Source organism: Heterodontus francisci, chromosome 36 (assembly GCF_036365525.1).
Source record: "Heterodontus francisci isolate sHetFra1 chromosome 36, sHetFra1.hap1, whole genome shotgun sequence".
NCBI classification, from domain to species: Eukaryota; Metazoa; Chordata; class Chondrichthyes; order Heterodontiformes; family Heterodontidae; genus Heterodontus; species Heterodontus francisci.
In genome coordinates this window covers 41,352,293-41,370,242 of record NC_090406.1, presented here as the reverse complement: position 1 = coordinate 41,370,242, position 17,950 = coordinate 41,352,293, and the positions used below count along the sequence as shown (strand labels likewise).

Sequence of the window (17,950 nt, the reverse complement as noted above, 5' to 3'; positions counted from 1 at the left end):
TCCCTAATTGCCCTTGAGAAGGTGGTGGTGAGCTGCCTTCTTGAACCGCTGCTGTGCTTGGGGTGTAGGTACACCTGCAGTGCTGTTACGAAGTGAGTTCCAAGATTTTGACCCAGCAACAGTGAAGGAATGGCGATATAGTTCCAAGTCAGGATGGTGCATGCTTCGAGGGGAACGTGCAGGTGGTGTTCCCTTGCAGCTGCTGCCCTTGTCCTTTTAGGTGGTGGAGTCTGTGGGTTTGGAAGGTGCTGTCAAAGGAGCCTTGGTAAGTTGCTGCAGTGCAACTGTATATCTTGTATATGGTACACACTGCTGCCACTGTGCGTCAGTGGTGCAGGGACTGAATGTTGACAGCGGTGAATGGGCTGCCAATCAAGTGGGCTGCTTTGTCCTGGATGATGTCAAGCTTCATGCGTGTTGTTGAAGCTGCAGCCCTCCAGGCAAGTGGAGCATATTCCATCACACTCCTGACTTGTGTCTTGTAGATGGTGGACAGGCATTGAGGAGACAGAAGGTGAGATACTCCCTGCAGAATTCTCAGCCTCTGTCCTGCTCTTGTAGACACAGCAATTTAATGGCTGATCCAGTTCAGTTTCTGGTCAATGGTAACTCCTAGGATGTTGATAGTGGGGGATTCAGCGACACTAATGCCATTGAACGTCAAGGGGAGATGGTAAATTCTCTATTGTTTGAGATGGTCATTGCCTGGCACGAATATTACTTGCCACTTATCAGCCCAAGCCTGGATGTTGTCCAGGTCTTTCACCATCTGGACATGGGCTGCTTCAGAATGAGGAGTCGCAAATGGTGCTGAACATTGTGCAATCATCAGTGAACATCCCCACTTCTGACCTTATGATGGAGGACAGGTCATTGATGAAGCAGCTGAAGATGGTTCGGCCTAGGTCACTACCCCAAGGAACTCCTGCAATGATGTTCTGGACTGAGATGATTGACCTCCAACAACCACAACCAGCTTCCTGTGGTGTGGTACAGATGTCAATTGCCATTCCAGCTCAAGCCTGAATGTTGAGGATAGGGTGGGAAAGTGGCGTTTAGATAGTTCAGCCATGATCTTACTGAATGGCAGAGCAGGCTCAATGGGCCGTATGGCCTACCTCCGCTACTATGTAAAATAAAAACTGAATTTCTATTTCAAAATGAGTATTTTGGATGTTCAGTTACCATGTCCAACTAACTGGTCATTCCTCATTGATTTTTGTTGGAACTTTCTGTGTGCAACATGACCACGTTCGCCTACATTTCAAATAATGAGATGAAGTACATTAGGCCTTTCTCAGGTGTGATATAATTGCAAGTACCCCAGCTCCAAAGCAACTGGCTCAATGATGCCAAATGTCCGTGTGTTTGTAGCTGCCTCGATTTTCGTTTCCCCTCCCGCTGATTCCCGCTCTTCTACAATGGCGGTCACTTTTACTAGGCGACCTTGCTTGACTGACCGACCGACCGACCTCCATCACCATCCCTTCCGTTATTTCCCGCCTCCTTACCAAGCTCATTGGTACAGCTCATTCCTTTGCCAGCGACCCTGACATAACTCTACGCACTCATTGGCTAGATCCACCGTCAATCAAAGATGGGTCGGGCCCTTTTCCACCAATTGCCGGACGTGCTGCGGTGGTTTCTGGGTGGTGTAGTTCGGCAGGGGTCACGTGGCTCTGATCGCCGGGCCACAAACTCCCAGCATGCGCGGCGGCGCCGGGGGCGCATGCGTGGTAAGGTCCGGCCTGAGCCGTCAGCTGGAGGGTCTCCATTTTACTTCCAAAACATAATATCGGGAAATGCGCTGCTTGAGGGCTGACGGTGGCAGCGGACTTCCATCTTCCTTCTTTTTTATTGGCAAGGCCGGTGTTTAAATGGCAGCAGGGGCCCGAAAATGGACATCAAGACGGCAGTTTTTAACGCAGCTCGAGACGGGAAGTTGAAACTTATGCAGAAGTTGCTCAACAATCGGAGCGCGGAGGAGCTGGAGGCGGTGACACTGGAGAAGACCAACGGCGGCACCCCCCTGCTCATCGCCTCCAGGTACGGCCACTTGCAGGTGGTGGACTACCTGATGGAGCACTGCAAGGCCAAAGTGGAGCTGGGCGGTTCGGTCAATTTCGATGGGGAAACCATCGAAGGGGCCCCGCCGCTCTGGGCAGCCTCCGCCGCGGGGCACCTGTCGGTGGTCCGGAGTCTGCTGGAACATGGGGCGTCCGTCAACAACACCACCCTGACCAACTCCACCCCACTGCGGGCAGCTTGCTTCGACGGCCACCTGGAGATTGTCAAGTACCTCATCGAGCACAGAGCAGACATGGAAGTGGCCAATAGGCATGGGCATACTTGCCTCATGATCTCATGCTATAAAGGGCATAAGGAAATTGCCAAGTATTTGCTAGAGAAGGGAGCGGATGTGAATAGGAAGAGCGTGAAAGGGAACACTGCTTTGCACGATTGTGCAGAATCAGGAAGCCTGGAAATTATGAAGATGCTGCTAAAATGTGGGGCTAAGATGGAAAAGGATGGTTATGGAATGACCCCCTTACTTGCTGCCAGTGTCACAGGCCACATGAATATTGTGGAGTTTCTTATTAACCATGTGCAGACCAGGAAGGAAGACCGAATTGATGCACTTGAGCTGTTAGGAGCTACGTTTGTTGATAAGAAAAGGGACTTACTTGGAGCTATGAAGTTTTGGAAGAGAGCAATGGAGAAGAGACATAGTGACAAAAGTAAAGTAGTTAAGAAGCCGCAGGTAGGACAATTGGTGCTGGCCTATGATTATGCAAAGGAAGTAACGACTTCTGAAGAACTGGAGGCCCTAATCACTGATCCAGATGAGATGAGGATGCAAGCCTTGTTGATCCGAGAGAGAATTCTTGGTCCATCCCATCCAGACACTTCTTACTATATCCGTTACCGAGGTGCGGTCTATGCTGACTCTGGCAACTTTGAAAGGTGCATCAACTTGTGGAAGTATGCATTGGATATGCAGCAGAACAATTTAGACCCTTTGAGCCCTATGACTGCCAGTAGTTTGCTGTCATTTGCTGAACTGTTTTCTTTTGTCCTGCAAGACCGTCCAAAAGGTACCCTGGCCATGAAGGTATCTTTTAATGATCTTATGGGCATCCTGTGCAAAAGTGTTCGTGAAGTAGAGCGGGCAGTGAATCAGCGGGAGAACCCACCAGATGTTGCACAATTCACTAAAGCTTTGTCCATTATTTTGCACTTGATCTCCTTGTTAGAAAAGGTAAAATGTAGCCCTGACCAGGAGCATTACAAGAAGCAAACCATCTATCGGCTGTTGAAATTGAACCCAAGAGGAAAGGGTGGATTTACCCCATTACATCTCGCTGTTGACAAGGACACAACATCAGTTGGCCGCTATCCAGTTTGCAAGTTCCCTTCATTGCAAGTGACCTCGGTACTGCTGGAATGTGGTGCTGACGTTGACTCAAGAGATTATGAGAACAACACTCCCCTGCACATAGCTGCATTCAACAACAATCTTGATATTATGAACATGTTAATTGACACTGGTGCACATTTTGACGCTACCAATTCCTCCAAGAAAACTGCTTGGGATTTGCTGGATGAAAAGAAAATGGCCAAAAATGTGATTCAGCCCATCAACCACATCACCCTCCAGTGCCTTGCTGCTCGTGCCATTGAAAAACATAAGGTGATTTACAAAGGAGTAATTCCAGAAGAACTGGATGCTTTCATTCAACTACACTGAATGCAAAATTAAGTGTTTATGAATTTGGATGCATGCATAGTTTCTTCTCAAGGGGATTTAACAACTTTTATTAACATAAATAAGTGACAGACTTCAATGAGATTAAAATCAGTCTGCCTCCGGAAGGGCTATTTAAATGTTATAGGGCTAAGACTGTAAGGTAGAACAAACAAAACTAGTTTTGCAGAATACTCATTGGTTACTCTCTGCCTACTGTATTGTCCATTCTGGATTGTAGCAAAGGCCGAATGTTGGGATGGAGGAGGGGTTGGAAGCCAACTAGTTCATTTACAGAAAATTACTTCATAATCTGCAAATTTATTTTAATCTTGAGCTCCCTCCACTTGGCTCCCACTTCTGCAACCCTGCCTCTGGATCACAGCCCATGCCATAATGTCTTCTACATTGTTTGCAGAATTCCAGATTTCTGTCCGGCTATTACTTCACAGGCATGTGTTTAGCTGTACTTCAAAACTGCAAGAAAATCAAACTTTTAAAGTACAGGTAATCAATTCCAGTGTCCCTAATGTGTTTCAGGTGCCTTTGAGATTCAGCAAAGAATATATCCACAGTCAGTGCAACCAGGTCCAAAGATATATACAGTACTAGCGTGAGTTACACTTTCAATAGCCAGTGTGTTCCCAGAATGAACCAGATCAACAGGCTCGATAGAACACAGAGGCAAAGAATCAACTGGAGTATCTCCCCAATATTGGAAAGTAGAAAAAATCACCACAGCATCCTGGTCAACATCGGATAGGATAAGATAGGTCAGTGTGTCAGTTTATTTCAAATACTGACCAACCTATTGAGTTTCCATCATGTGCTGTCCCAATTTTAGATGAGACTTTCACGTTTCATACACAAATGTTATAATAAATGTTCAGAACTCAACCATTTTGGTACAGAATATTTGGTAAAACAAGATTTTATATTTGACATTTATTGGAAGGGCTGAGAAGTGGTGTTATACCAGTGCGCTCATTTTTCTTACAAGTGATACTGTAATATTTAAATTATTGCAGCCTAAGTACCAAATATTCACCGTCTTTTGTTTGAAACTTATCTAACAAGAAGACGTGGTGTTGGCGAATGATTCTTAATGGGTTGGGAGGAGGCGTAAAATAATGGAAAGAAGCACAAACCGTTTGGATGTCCAGTATTCAGTAAAAAAAGTAACATTGTATAATGTTTGGTGTGCATATCCCACCTAGTTTTCTTATTACAGCAGTGATTGTACTGAGACAGCAAAGATAATCACAATTCATATGATTTTCTTGTTAAACAACTGGAACTGAATTTGTTGCCTATCCTGAGGCTTATGGACTTTTTTACTGTTTACTAGGTAGTGGCAAAACTGATGGATTCCGCCCTTTTTGTCCATCAGTGATGCGCATCTCACTTATTGCTGAAACACACATCCCAAGATCCAGGAATTGATGTTAAACCAGTTTGAAGAATGGAGGCTCATTATTGTGCCTAAGTTGACCTTTCAGAAAGCATCATGCCCCATTCATCCAACCTATTACTTGAACAGTTCACATTGGACTGGATCACCTTCCATTTTTAAGAATAAACTTTTTTGCATTAACATGCTTCTGTCCGGGACAAACTGTTTTAGTAACAGAGTTTAATGCACCACTGTCCCCTTTGGCACATAAGAGAATAGCATGTGTGTGTTCTAAATCAGATATGCTTGTTTGAATTCAGTAATGCACCCAATTATCACCATGGTATTTACCCCCTGACCCAACCCATGTACTGTAAGTCTTTTAATACTTCCCTTAATAAATATATGCATACCTTTCATCTGCAGTCTGTGTTGTTACAAACAAAATGTCAAAAGGCCAACCAAAACTACATTTAAATTGTTCACTACAAATCAGAACTGACAGTCCTGAACACGTTGCTTGCTATCTCGCCATACTCCAAGCCTTTGATTTGAATTTGAGTATTTGAAAAAGGGAAGGCTGTGCAAGTTCAGCTTCTTGATTTGCTAATATGCAGTCAGATTCAGAAAAGGGAAGAGTGTTCAAAATAAACTAGTCACAACAGTAGTGAACTGCAGAAAAAAAAGCCAAAGCAAATGTTTTTCCACTGGCATACATCACTGAAATGAAACAGAGCATTTTTGAGTACTGAATGTCTTTTGGAACTTGCATGTTTGTTAACTGCTAAAAATGATTTTTCTCTACTGGAAATTATAAGTGTCATTTGAACTCTCCGCCGAGCCACAAGACTGTTTGTAAGTCAGTGTTCTCTGAAGAAGTAAAACGTAGATTTTCTTTTAAACGGTGTAAAAAAATATAACTGCAGTTCTCATGGGGTTAAAGGATGGCAGAGATTTTAAACCCTGTTGTAAATACTGGGACTGTTAAAGGCACTATGTATAGATCTAATTTGTCTTAATAGGACTTTATTTTATGGAGAAACTTGCAAACCAGCTGTGTGACTGCATGTTTTCACAGTGCACAAAATGCTAATTTTTTTTAAGCATTTCATAACTACACTTAGAAATTTAGCCTTTGGAACCTATTTATTTTAGTACATTCTTTGCCCATTCAGAGTTTACACTAGATTGTTTGGCTTAAAGTGTATTAAATGCAAATTGCTGCTGAGCTGCACTTGTGTGAATTGGGTAGCTCTTATAATAAAAGTGTATCCAAAACAAACTGATGTAGAACACTAATTATTCATCCCTTCTTTAAAAAAAATGTCTAGAAGAAGGATACTTACAGATTAAAGGAGGAAGGAAAGACCAGAGATAAGGAGATGCACAACTTTAAGATGCTAGGAAGGAATCAGAGTAGAAATTGTTGCAATCTTGATTTCAACCCAATAAAGCCGGAGCAGAGCACAGGGAACAAAAAAGTTCACAAGTAATGACCATCATAATATTAATAAAATGGAGATTAGAAAGGTTGTGACAGAGACAAGTTTTTCCTTGAGTCCCATCCAGGAGCCCAGAGGAAGTCCCAGAAGAGTGTCTCCAGATAGTGAGCAATGCTGAAATACTGAATGGACTTGAGCTTCATAGAGAGTTAACTGTTTAGGGAATAAAGATATTTGGAATGTTAGAAATACTGAACTTCTCACTGGCAACTTTAGCAATACAGGCGATACTGTAATCAGGATCATGAGGATATGAGTGTCAGTTCTCGTCCTTGTTTTTGGATCCCTCCATGGCTTTGCCCCTCCAAATCTCTGTAACCTCTTTCAGCCCCACAACCCTCCGAGATATCTGGACTCCTCTAATTCTGGCCTCTGAGCAGCCCCAATTTTAATCACTTCATTGGTGGCCTTGCCTTTAGCTGCCTAGGCCCTGTGGTCTGGAGTTCCCTCCATAAACCCTACTGCCTTTCTACCTTGCTTTCTTCAAGACACTCCTTTACAGCTACCTGTTCAGCAAGCTTTCGATCATTTGCCCTAATATCTCGTGGCTCAGTGTCATATGTTTTATAATGCCCCTGTGAAGCACCTTGAATGTCAAAGGTGCTATATACATGAGTTGTTGTAAATGAAAAACTAAGGGTTACATCAAAGGTAAGAGATGACAGTTATTGGTTGGCTTTGATAAAGAAAAGGACTTTGTACATTCATACAGCCATTTACTATAATTTTTAACCTTTCCACCAGCATGAACTCATACAGTTTTAAATTCAAGTACTCCACAAGGCTTTTAGAGGAAGTGTTCATCTCAATTGTCATTCCTGCTCTTATGGTTTAGTTGGTAATTGTATTGTATGGTGTGGAACTGAGTAATGTAGAGCAGGAAGAATCTGGGTTATATACCTGGATATATATATATATTATATATCTTAGATAGGGCAGTATAGGGTTCCTACTATTCTCCAGTGCTGGAAATATATGCAGATATAAATGTTGTATTAAGACAGGATTTGGTTTGTCTTCAATGCTGCCACAATTAATTAGCCTTCCAATAATCAATGTCAGGATTGGCCATTTGGAAAAGCTACTGGAAAGTGACTGCTGATCTTGCAATTATATTACAGCACAAGTAGCAAATTGAAGATGAAATAAAAACTGAACTCTCAACGTAAATGTTGAGAAATTGTAAACGGAGAAGAATTTTTCAATCTTTACCCACTTTATTTCCCTCCTGTAAAAATGCTGATTTAAGGCACCCTGGGAAGATATTTTGTGTACACCACTTTTCCCACTTGCTCCTCCTGCACCCAACTGACATTATAAATATTTTTCTCAATAAAGACAGACGAAAAGGGACAAGAAAACACCAGTTGGACTGCCAGCCTCTATCATTCCAAACATGGTCCTCCTGGTCCTGCAATCTCTTGGGAGGAAAACAAAATAAACCTGAGGTCAATTTAGGAAATGATTCTGGGCCTATTTCTCTCTGGCCTTTCTGACCCTCCCAGGGCAATTAAACAAGCTCCAGGAGATATCAGTAATGTAAAATTAGTCACTGGCAACTCCACCTACCCTCAATTCCAGATATCTTCCACTTGCAGAAACTCATCCAACTGCCAACTGAAGACCTGTTGCAAATCCATAAGACAAGTTCTGGCAATCTAGTCCATAGGTCAATGACCCTCCAAAAGAAAGTGCTTCCTGGAATCTAACCTAACTTTCATGCTTTGAACTGATTCCCTTTATCTTTTCCTCCTTGACAGGGCCTCAGTTTAATGCCTCATCTGAAAGAGGTTAATGTTCAAAGAAAAATGGAACTGACAAAATTACTCACATTTAAGGTAGACAAAGCATAGTTCATATTCCAAAAGAAATAGTTGAGGCTCCGACTATAATTGTTAAAAAATCTGTGTAAAGTTGTATGAGGACTGGATGGTGCCTTGATATCGTCAATAAGAAGTTCTGATGAAGGGTCACTGACCTGAAACGTTAACTCTGCTTCTCTGTCCACAGATGCTGCCAGACCTGCTGAGTATTTCCAGCATTTCTCGTTTTTATTTCAGATTTCCAGCATCTGCAGTATTTTGCTTTTATTTATTACCCTGATATCATCAAACCGCTTAGCCCGATGGGAAAAATAAACATCTTCCCCTATTTTTATCCCTTACTATCCTGAAGGCACTCACTCCAACCAGCGTTTGAGTTATATGGATGCCAGCAGCTCCATACTACCACACACAAGTTGCTATCCTTTTTTTTTCTAATCCCGTTTTTTGTTTTGAAGGTAGCGTCTATACCCCAGGCCCCCTTTTATATACATTTTAAATTGTCATACTTTATGCATGAACCCAGGCAATGACTACAGGCAGGTTTTTGGTTGTAGGGAAATCAGAGCAAAGTCCAAACTGTCCTCACATACATCAGACACTGGCCAATCATTGGGAGGAGATTTTCTACCCAATTTTGTTTTCCATACTGGTTCCTGGCATTGCATCAACCTTAGTGACTCCACTGCTGCCTTGGGTGAGATCAGATATCTTAAAAACAGACCAGAGATCAAACCCTGGTTCTTCCTGGTCTGTTTGGTGCAGTCCGAAACCTACAGGCTCAATTTTTCCATTATTACTCCGAGCCCAATCCCTCCCAGTTGTCTGCTGATTATTTTTCTTCATTTTCAAACACCACCTCCTTCTGTATTTCTTCAGTTCTGCTCCTCCAATGGTACTAACAATTGCCCTTACCAAAAAAATTCAAATAAGATCAATAAATAAGAAATAAAAGTGTTGAGTTTCTCATCTCTGCTACAACCTTCTACGGATGAAGTGGATGCAACTTAGCTTAAGGGGAAATCATTTAGACAAACGAATGGGTGAAAATCCAACAAATGTTTAAGAAAACGTTGGACACTCCAAAGTCAAGAAGTTCTTCTGATGCTCTTTGTATGAAGGAAAACTTCAAATCAGCCCTAAATTTGCCTTTCACTCATTGTAGAACAGTGCCCCCTTGTTCTAGTCACATTTTAATGTAAGGTTATGCTTATGTTTGAGTTATCCACCAATCAATGCCCCAAAATAGATCATTTGGTCATTATTACTGTTTGTGAAAGCTTGTTGTGTGCTAAATGGCTGCTGTGTGTTTCCTACAACAGTGATTACACTTAGAGTACTTCATTAACTGTAAAGTGCTTTGGGACGTCTTGAGATCATGCAAGCTGCTATAAAAATGCAAACCTTCCTTTCTATGTTTAGTGTTTATCTTTTTGATACAGTTTATATCTTGTATACCGCTAAGAGGTTTTCTCACCTTTTTTAAAAAACTTTCCTTGTAACTAAGTCCTCAGGAAAGGGTGGGTTGTGAGGGGGGGAGGGGGGGAGCGGGGGAAACCACACATTCTTTCTGGATGGATGAGCTAGGACGGCCTGAATGACTCTTCTCATCCACATCTATCTTATGATCCAGTAAATGAGTCTTGCCAACTATCACAGAATGCATTCCTCAAATTTGAAAATGAACAGAACGCCACATCCTTTAGAAAAACAACTGAAGCTTTCCCAAATAAAATCAAAGTCTCACTTTCAACAGTTTAATCACTGAAGATGTTTTACATTGTTTGCAAAATCTTGACATTACAAGAAGTCTCCATTAGTTCTCCCCATCATTTGTAAATTGCAATTATTCTGCAGCAAGTAGACAGTGAACCAGGTCTTTAACTGATATCTCTATAACCGAATAGGTAGTTTTGACAGATTGAAGATTCACAACATTAAATTGAGATAAACATTCACACTTGGGGTTTTGAAACTAGGATTTCACTTACATTCCGAGATGCAGGTTTAATAGCAGATTCAAGACATCAATGGGGATTGATGATGTAGTATGTCATCAGCATGCCTTGTATGTGTTTTACTTAGTAAAGGCAACAGTGATATCTAGTAGCAGAATACAACTACTACAGTTGTGTTTTATCATCTGGGGTTGGTGCCCAATTTCAATGGCTTGGCCCCTTTCTACATTGTTTCAAACTGCAATGTCGACTGCCAATGGACAGTAGGCCCAATGCTCACTAAGAGCGAGTGGGCAGGGGTTAATTCTAGACAGACACTCAAAGACAGGATTCACTTTTATTACAATAGCTCCACGGTAAACATCAGCAACATCATCAGGCTGGAGCAGGCAAAGATTTGAAAATGATCATAGATTAAATAAACTATCTGCAAACAGTATAATAGAAAAGTTTTATTTGTAAAAGTATCAGAAAAATGGAGACAGGAACCAAAAAACCTTTCTAGTAAACGTTTATCACTGACTGACTATGTATCAAATTCTAGACTATGAATGCAGCTACTGTTTTTATTAAATATGGAATCATTTTAATTTGCTTGAGACAGTATCCTTTTTACAGCTCATCCAGGACTGTCTAATTGTCAGACGAGGGAAATGTATGATCTGACCATTTATGCTGAATTTTTAAAAATACATTAATGAAAAATGTCAAAATACACAGGTCAATCAGCGTCTGAAAGAAAAAGATTTTGGGTGTGACTTTACATCAAGAACCTTTGTCAAACACTAACCTCTCTTTCAGATACTGATTAAGCTGCAGTATTTCTAGTTGCTTTTTTTTTTAATAACACTTCTAAAAACACATTAGCCTTGAGATTATTAGCATGCATAAACTTAATCCAATCGTCTGTAATTCCTCTCACCACTATTTTAGCACTGGTGTTAAGCTATGTTAACTGCTCATAACAACTGTCACACAACACAACTTCAAGGCCACAATTTTATTGGAAGGTCCAAACAATTAAAAATCAGGAGTTTATTGGCCTGGCCTATTTAAAAGTTGACCCACCAGATTTATTTATGTTAGACAATAAAAATTTGATGTTTCTCAAATAATTTTCAGGTGCTTTTCATCACCAACATCTAGGGGGTTTCAGTCTTTTTAATTTTGGTCAGCTGGACGTATGGACAGAAAAAACCTATCTGTAAGCATGTCCAAACTACTGAAAAATCCACTTTATGAGAGTTTCTGTTTGCCTGATCTGGAGTGCACACTCTGTGCATGTGCAGGTCCACACTCCCCACCCCACCCCACTCCACCCCCATACCTAAACCCAGGAGAATTTAGGGGCAAATTGCCACTGCTGGAGTTTAAAAAGCACAAAATACTGGTACTCCATCCACCGCTAATCAGGGCATTGATTATCTAGAATTGTGTGGAAAGAATCCCAGTGACAGGTCTACACCCTTCCAAATCTAATCAATAAGTCAGGACTAGCTGGTTAATAATCAGTGTCCTGGGATATTGCAGATCAGCCTGGCTCAGATATCATATTACAGAATCTGCCAGAGTATTGGCTCAATTCTAATCTCTCTGCACCCCAAACTATTACCAGGCCTCACTTCACCTGTTCCCCAAGGAGGGCTGAGTTTCAGTATACAGTTCATGGTGCAGTCTGCATACAGTTCCTGTTTTTCCATCAGGGAAAGATTTGCAGTTCTTTTGCTGTAAATAGACTTGAATTCTAATCGCCAAAGATTTATCAGAAGGGATGCTGTCTCTTTAAATTTGTAAGCTGAATCCAAAATGAAGTCACTCATTTTTTTTTCTTCCAATTTTACCCTTGATCTTCATCCACAGAAACAAACCATCCTTACTCCCCGATTGTCCCCTTCCTATGTGGACAGTGGGTCACACTTGATATGGATTCGGCTGAATTGTTCTCCACGGTGGGACAGACTCACTGTCAAAGCACAATATGAATAGTGGCTACTTGAGCCAGATGATCTGTATCTTCGCACTATACCTCCCTAAGGGAGTTAGCACCTTCGGCAGACAAAGGGAAAAGGCATAGCTAAGATTTTTCTGCCCTGTACAGCCCAGTACCATATCAGACAGTAGTACCTTTACCCATTGCATCATTGGGCAGCTGACTTTCAAATTTTACAAAGTCAGATAACTAGTGTCAACAATTAACAGTCCCAGCTCCACTATCTTTACAATGCTCATTTTGTTGAAGTGCGAGTTAATATTGTACGGTAATAATGAAGACTGGATACCTCAATGGAAAAAAGGCCAAGAAAATATAAAGGATTCTGTAAATCATTTTAACTAGTTGTTCTTTAGGAATCAAATAAAGCTACCGTAGTCCTCACAATGAAATCAGATGAAACTGGCAAGGTTCTTCACATCATCTAGAATCAGCCATTGTCTAGACTTTCTATTCACCCTTCCTCACTCACTCACTCACTCACATGCACTCTTTTTGTTCCCCACAATCTCTCCCTCAGTTTTTCTCTCTCCTCAGCCTCATATTCTCCCTTGTACCAGTCTCATCTGCCTCTCAGTCTCTCATACATTCCCCCCCTTGTCTCAGTCTCTCATACATTCCCCCCTTGTCTCAGTCTCTCATACATTCCCCCCTTGTCTCAGTCTCTCATACATTCCCCCCTTGTCTCAGTCTCTCATACATTCCCCCCTTGTCTCAGTCTCTCATACATTCCCCCCTTGTCTCAGTCTCTCATACATTCCCCCCTTGTCTCAGTCTCTCATACATTCCCCCCTTGTCTCAGTCTCTCATACATTCCCCCCTTGTCTCTGTCTCTCATACATTCCCCCCTTGTCTCTATCACCCAAACAGAAGCAGAAAATAGAAAACTTGCATTTATGTAGCGCTTTTCATAATCACCAGACGTCTCAAAGTGCTTTACACCCAATGAAGTACTTTTGAAGTATAGTCACTGTTCTAATGTGGGAAATGAGTCAGCCAGTCTGTGCACAGCAAGCTCCCACAAACAGCAATGTGATAATTACAATGTAATGTTGACCGATGGATAAATATGGCCAGTACACCAGGATAAATCCTTTACTCTCCTTTAAAATAGTGGTCTGGGATCTTTTACGTACACCTGAGAGGGCAGACAGGACCTTGGTTTAACGTCTCATCCAAAAGACAGCACCTCCAGTAGTGCAGCACTCTCTCAGTATTGCACTGGAGTGTCATCCTCGATTTGCATCGTGGATCCACCACAGGTGTCAGGCTGGTTTATGTTTTGGGTGCAAGACACTTCTCTGCTTTGTAAGGTGAAAGAAAAAAAGAGAAGTAAAGATAACAGATACTCAAATCAGAGAGGGGAAGTTAATAGAATGAACCACCGTATCATGGATGAAATGGGCCCTCTTGAATGCAGAAAGGGACGTGGGGGATAAGGAGGAAGAAATGTGCTCGGTAGCGGCATCATAACCATAGCAGATGATAATCTGGTGAATGAAAAGGCGCCGGGAAAGTGAAGACGAGGAATCTTCTTGATCAGAGAGGAGTGGCAGTGGTGAGGACAGAGGCACAGGAAATGAGACTGACAGTCAAGGATCCTGTCAACAACCATAAAGGGAAAACCCTGTTAGAAGAAAAAGGAGTTAATCTCAGACGTTTAGTGAGGTATATAGAGTCATCAGAGGATGATGTTACAGAATTGGAGAATCCAGGAGGAATGATCGGAGGGTAACAATAAGTGGATGGCAAGAAGCATAATCTATTGAACTGTGGGAGTAGGTGGGCTTGTAACAGATGAATGCAGAAAAACCACTGCCAGACATGGAGAGAGGTTCAGGCAGGGAAAGGAAAAATCAGAGATATCACTATATCCCGCTCAGTCTTAAATTCCATCTCTTTCCCCATTCAATCTTGCATGATCTTTCTCTCACACAGTCTTTCACTCTCCCATTCTCTTTCTTCACCCACTTCGTCTCACTCTCTCACTCATCTTCTACTCAGTCTTACAGAAAAAGTACAGCTTTATCTGAACTTCAGCTATATTAAATAGTAAAGAGGACTTGCAGCACAGACATATTGCTGTGTAACAGTATCAAGGGCAGATTCGATTTTTTTACTATAATTCACCAGGAGCTGACCCAAAAATAAGTATAGAATATCATTTAAAATAACAAAAATAAAACTGTCTAAAACCCAATATTGAGTGGAACAACGGTCACTATTCCACTTGCATTAACAAGATGTTTTATTCTCCATATTTCCCCACCCCTCTGCTGAAGTTTCTGCCTTGCACTGGTGCAGCTCTATGAATGGCATTTGTCCCATTCCTCAAGGCCAAGTGACCATTCTCCATATGTGAGCTTATAATGAGTATTTGACTATGGCGGAGGGGCAGGGCCGGGGAACAGCACCACACTACTGACTTCTATTCTTGTGCAACAGACACAGAGCCCCTGGGTGGCTATCAGGAGCAGGTACCTCGGGTTGATTTTATCCTTCAGCAACTCAGGACTGCTGAGGTCAATTGTAGCTTTCCTGCCAAAGCCTTGCAGTGATCAGAAAACTGAGTTCAGATTGGGCATTAAACAGGGAGCCAGAGAGACTCAATGCCCCATGTAATAAAAGCTAATTTGAACTACTGGCAAATCAGAATATTTCTGTACAACCAAGATAAAGAAAATTATACACTTATGGTGGTTTTCATTTTCAGATGGTGTCTTTACCAGGATCCATATTTCTGCTGGTATTTGATTTCTCCAACTTCCAAAAAATAACTTTTAATATATCTAATTGTGTTCAGTATACTCATCTTCACTATCATCTGTGCTTTCACTGCTCTCAATGGAATCTGTTATTGTCATCTGGTTGGCGTCCCCTATCTGTACATTTTTGGCATGCTGAATCTGGATTATGTTGGTGCCTTGACCTTGTTGCTGTGTAGAACTACTGACAGTTACATTTTGACCTCGCTGGCTATTGCTAGGATGGATGACCTGAGATGGCGGTTGCATAAATGGGTGGAAGGCAGGCTGCAGGTTGCAATTTGGCTGGTTTGGTGATATTGGCAGTGAAGAAGGATTAAAACCAGGGGGAAATGCAGAAAAGTCTGGATACAGAGGTGGGTTTAACACGGGCTGTGTGTGCTCATTAACTGCAATAGGTCCTTGATGGGGTGGATGTGTTAATTGGAAGAATTGATAAATGTGTTGCATCTGGGCTAGTTGATTGCAAACCTGCATACATTTACTTTGATCTGATAGATTTTTCCAGACATTTTGTAGGTCTTCTTTGGCCCGATTTGTTTTTTCTTGAATCTGATTTTGCCTTTGCTCCTGAAGCCATTTTTTTTTATGTTTCTCAAGTACTCCCTTTGTAAACATCTTTTCTACATGTCTTTCAAAGTGTTTGGAATTCTCATCAAGACTATTGATACCACTCAGTGCAAAAGGTATCTCATCTTTACGCAGCCGATTCTTCTTCGCTAGCAGTGGAATGACTGTATTGTACTTGTGCTGATTATTGATTGAATGCATCAGGACAATATTGGTCTTGTACTCTTCCCAGCAACTGTTAAAATTGTTTGTAAGGAGGAGGATTGTGAAAGCAGAGTTGTTAATCGCATCTTCAATACACTTTATTGGAGACAGCCCCGGGAGAGAGAATTCCTCAAAAAATGTTGCACCTTCCATATTGACTAAGGATTCCAGTTTAACTCGCATACTTTCTGCAATTTCCACATCCTCTGAGGCATGCAAGATAACAAAAGGGTAAAATTTGTTCTCAAAACTCTCCTCCTCTGCCTCAGGAAGTCCTCCTGAAGGGCTGAATTTACCTGATGTGCTTTCAGAACTGTTAGACTGGTCACCTGTCAGCAGTTTAGTCACTCCCAATGAAGGATTGTGTGAAATGGAATTTGCTTGTCCTTCATTCCCTGTCCCCTGGTCCTCTGACATTTTAGACGTTGAATTAATTACCAGGACGCCACTTGTTTTTCCAGTACATTCAATTGGTCTCACTTCCTTCACTTTGGTTCCTGATGAACCTTTAGTTGGATGAACTGAGGAAACATCCTTCTGTTTTGTATACTGAGCCCCAGTGCCAGGGGTCACCTTCCCTCCTCCCAAATAGTTGTCAGAAGGTAGATTCAATACAGCATTATAATTATTCAAAGGTACGCTGGTAGAATTGGTGGGGTTAACTGCATTCTCTTCAAAGTTTGCTACTGAGTTTAAGTTGTGTCTACATGAATTGGAAGTGAATGATGCAGTAGGAGATGCACTGATTTCAAAATGACTGGGTATTGTAATTTCTGAAGTGTTAAGTGAGTCAGTCGGTATTTGACCAGGTATAGTCATTGGATTGGTCCTACATGCAACAGTTGATCTCATACTCGGACTTGAATCTTCAATTGATTTCAGAGCAGATACTTCAGCATTCTCGCCCTCATCTTCAAAATCCTGAGAACCAAATTGCAACCTAAATTCTTCAATCAGTTCCCGAAGTTCCATACTGTGCTCTTGACTGTTAGACTTGAGTGCTTGGATGGCAGCTCGGCATGCTCGGTTCCTCCTGGAGGGGTTACACAGATTTTCCTCCACAAGTACCGCGAGCATCCTAGCCAGGTCTGCGAGAACACTACTATCTTCTGCAGCAAACTCTTCATTTGACGTTTTACATGCTTCCAATTCTCCCCCTGCACCACCTTCTGAACCTTGAATTTTGTTTAAAATGTACAAAGCACATCTGTTCGCCGGCATCTCATTTGACACCAAACATGCTGCTCTCTCAGCCTCATCTTTCTTTTTCAAGAAGAATGATATGATGCTATAAAGGAGTTGACGAGCCTTTGAAGCTCTCAAGTTGTCTGGATTAAACTTATACCACAGACTGAACAGTCTTTCCTCTGGGACTTCAGACAAAATGTCAAACAAATCATCAAGAGATGGAGTGCGCTCACAATCTCCTGCCATAATCACATCGAGTACCAAAATAGAGCCAGACTAACAGAACACAAAGGAAACAGCCTGTGTTTCGACATTACTTCCAATTCCATTTAGGTTGATCTGACAATGGGAGCCCACCTGTTGGACACATCATACTGGATGGGAATTTTATCAGTCTGCAAACCCTACTTGCATCTTGTAATGCCAGTGCTCAGGTTGACTGAGGTACTTCATTGGGCTCCATCAGTGCACTCTGAAAAAGGAAACACAAAAGTTATTTGTCTTGGCAACAACATTTTCAAGATTAACTCTATATGCTTTTTCTTCCCCTTTCTTTTTGTGCTGTTTGGTCATACTGGGATATATTCCATGTCCAGGTAGCATTCTTCATGTGCGAGTGTCAGTAGGTCAATTATCCATAAAGAATATCACAGGTTAGAGCTATCCTCTCTTCATGCAATGTCCATGCTCACATTACAGCAGGAGGCAATGAATAATAATCAGGAAAATCCATTTTAGTGTAACAGCCTAATGCCACTCAGGTTGAAACCAGCTGACTCAACGCAGTCTGGTGTTCAAACTCAGGACTTCGG

General features: G+C 41.8%; 2 protein-coding genes across 7 annotated transcripts in view; one reads left to right on the top strand and one right to left on the bottom strand.

Annotated features, from left to right (window-relative positions):
• The first annotated feature begins 1,725 nt into the window (after positions 1–1,725).
• Positions 1,726–17,950, top strand: part of LOC137351765 (protein fem-1 homolog C-like) — a 24,435-nt gene continuing 8,210 nt past the window's right edge. The window contains exons 1-2 of one of the 3 annotated variants that reach the window (XM_068016573.1): positions 1,726–3,691; positions 4,286–6,420. In XM_068016573.1, coding sequence (XP_067872674.1) covers positions 1,898–3,691; positions 4,286–4,357 — 1,866 coding nt within the window. In that variant the 5' untranslated portion in view covers positions 1,726–1,897 and the 3' untranslated portion in view covers positions 4,358–6,420. Of the gene's footprint in view, positions 6,421–17,950 lie in introns of those variants that run through there. The other 2 variants (XM_068016575.1, XM_068016574.1) reach the window with 2 other exon arrangements.
• ticam1 (TIR domain containing adaptor molecule 1) overlaps positions 10,199–17,950 on the bottom strand; it is a 23,486-nt gene continuing 15,734 nt past the window's right edge. For all 4 annotated transcript variants that reach the window (XM_068016568.1, XM_068016571.1, XM_068016570.1 and 1 more), the window contains one exon: positions 10,199–17,610. In XM_068016568.1, coding sequence (XP_067872669.1) covers positions 15,201–17,384 — 2,184 coding nt within the window. In that variant the 5' untranslated portion in view covers positions 17,385–17,610 and the 3' untranslated portion in view covers positions 10,199–15,200. The remainder of the gene's footprint in view (positions 17,611–17,950) is intronic.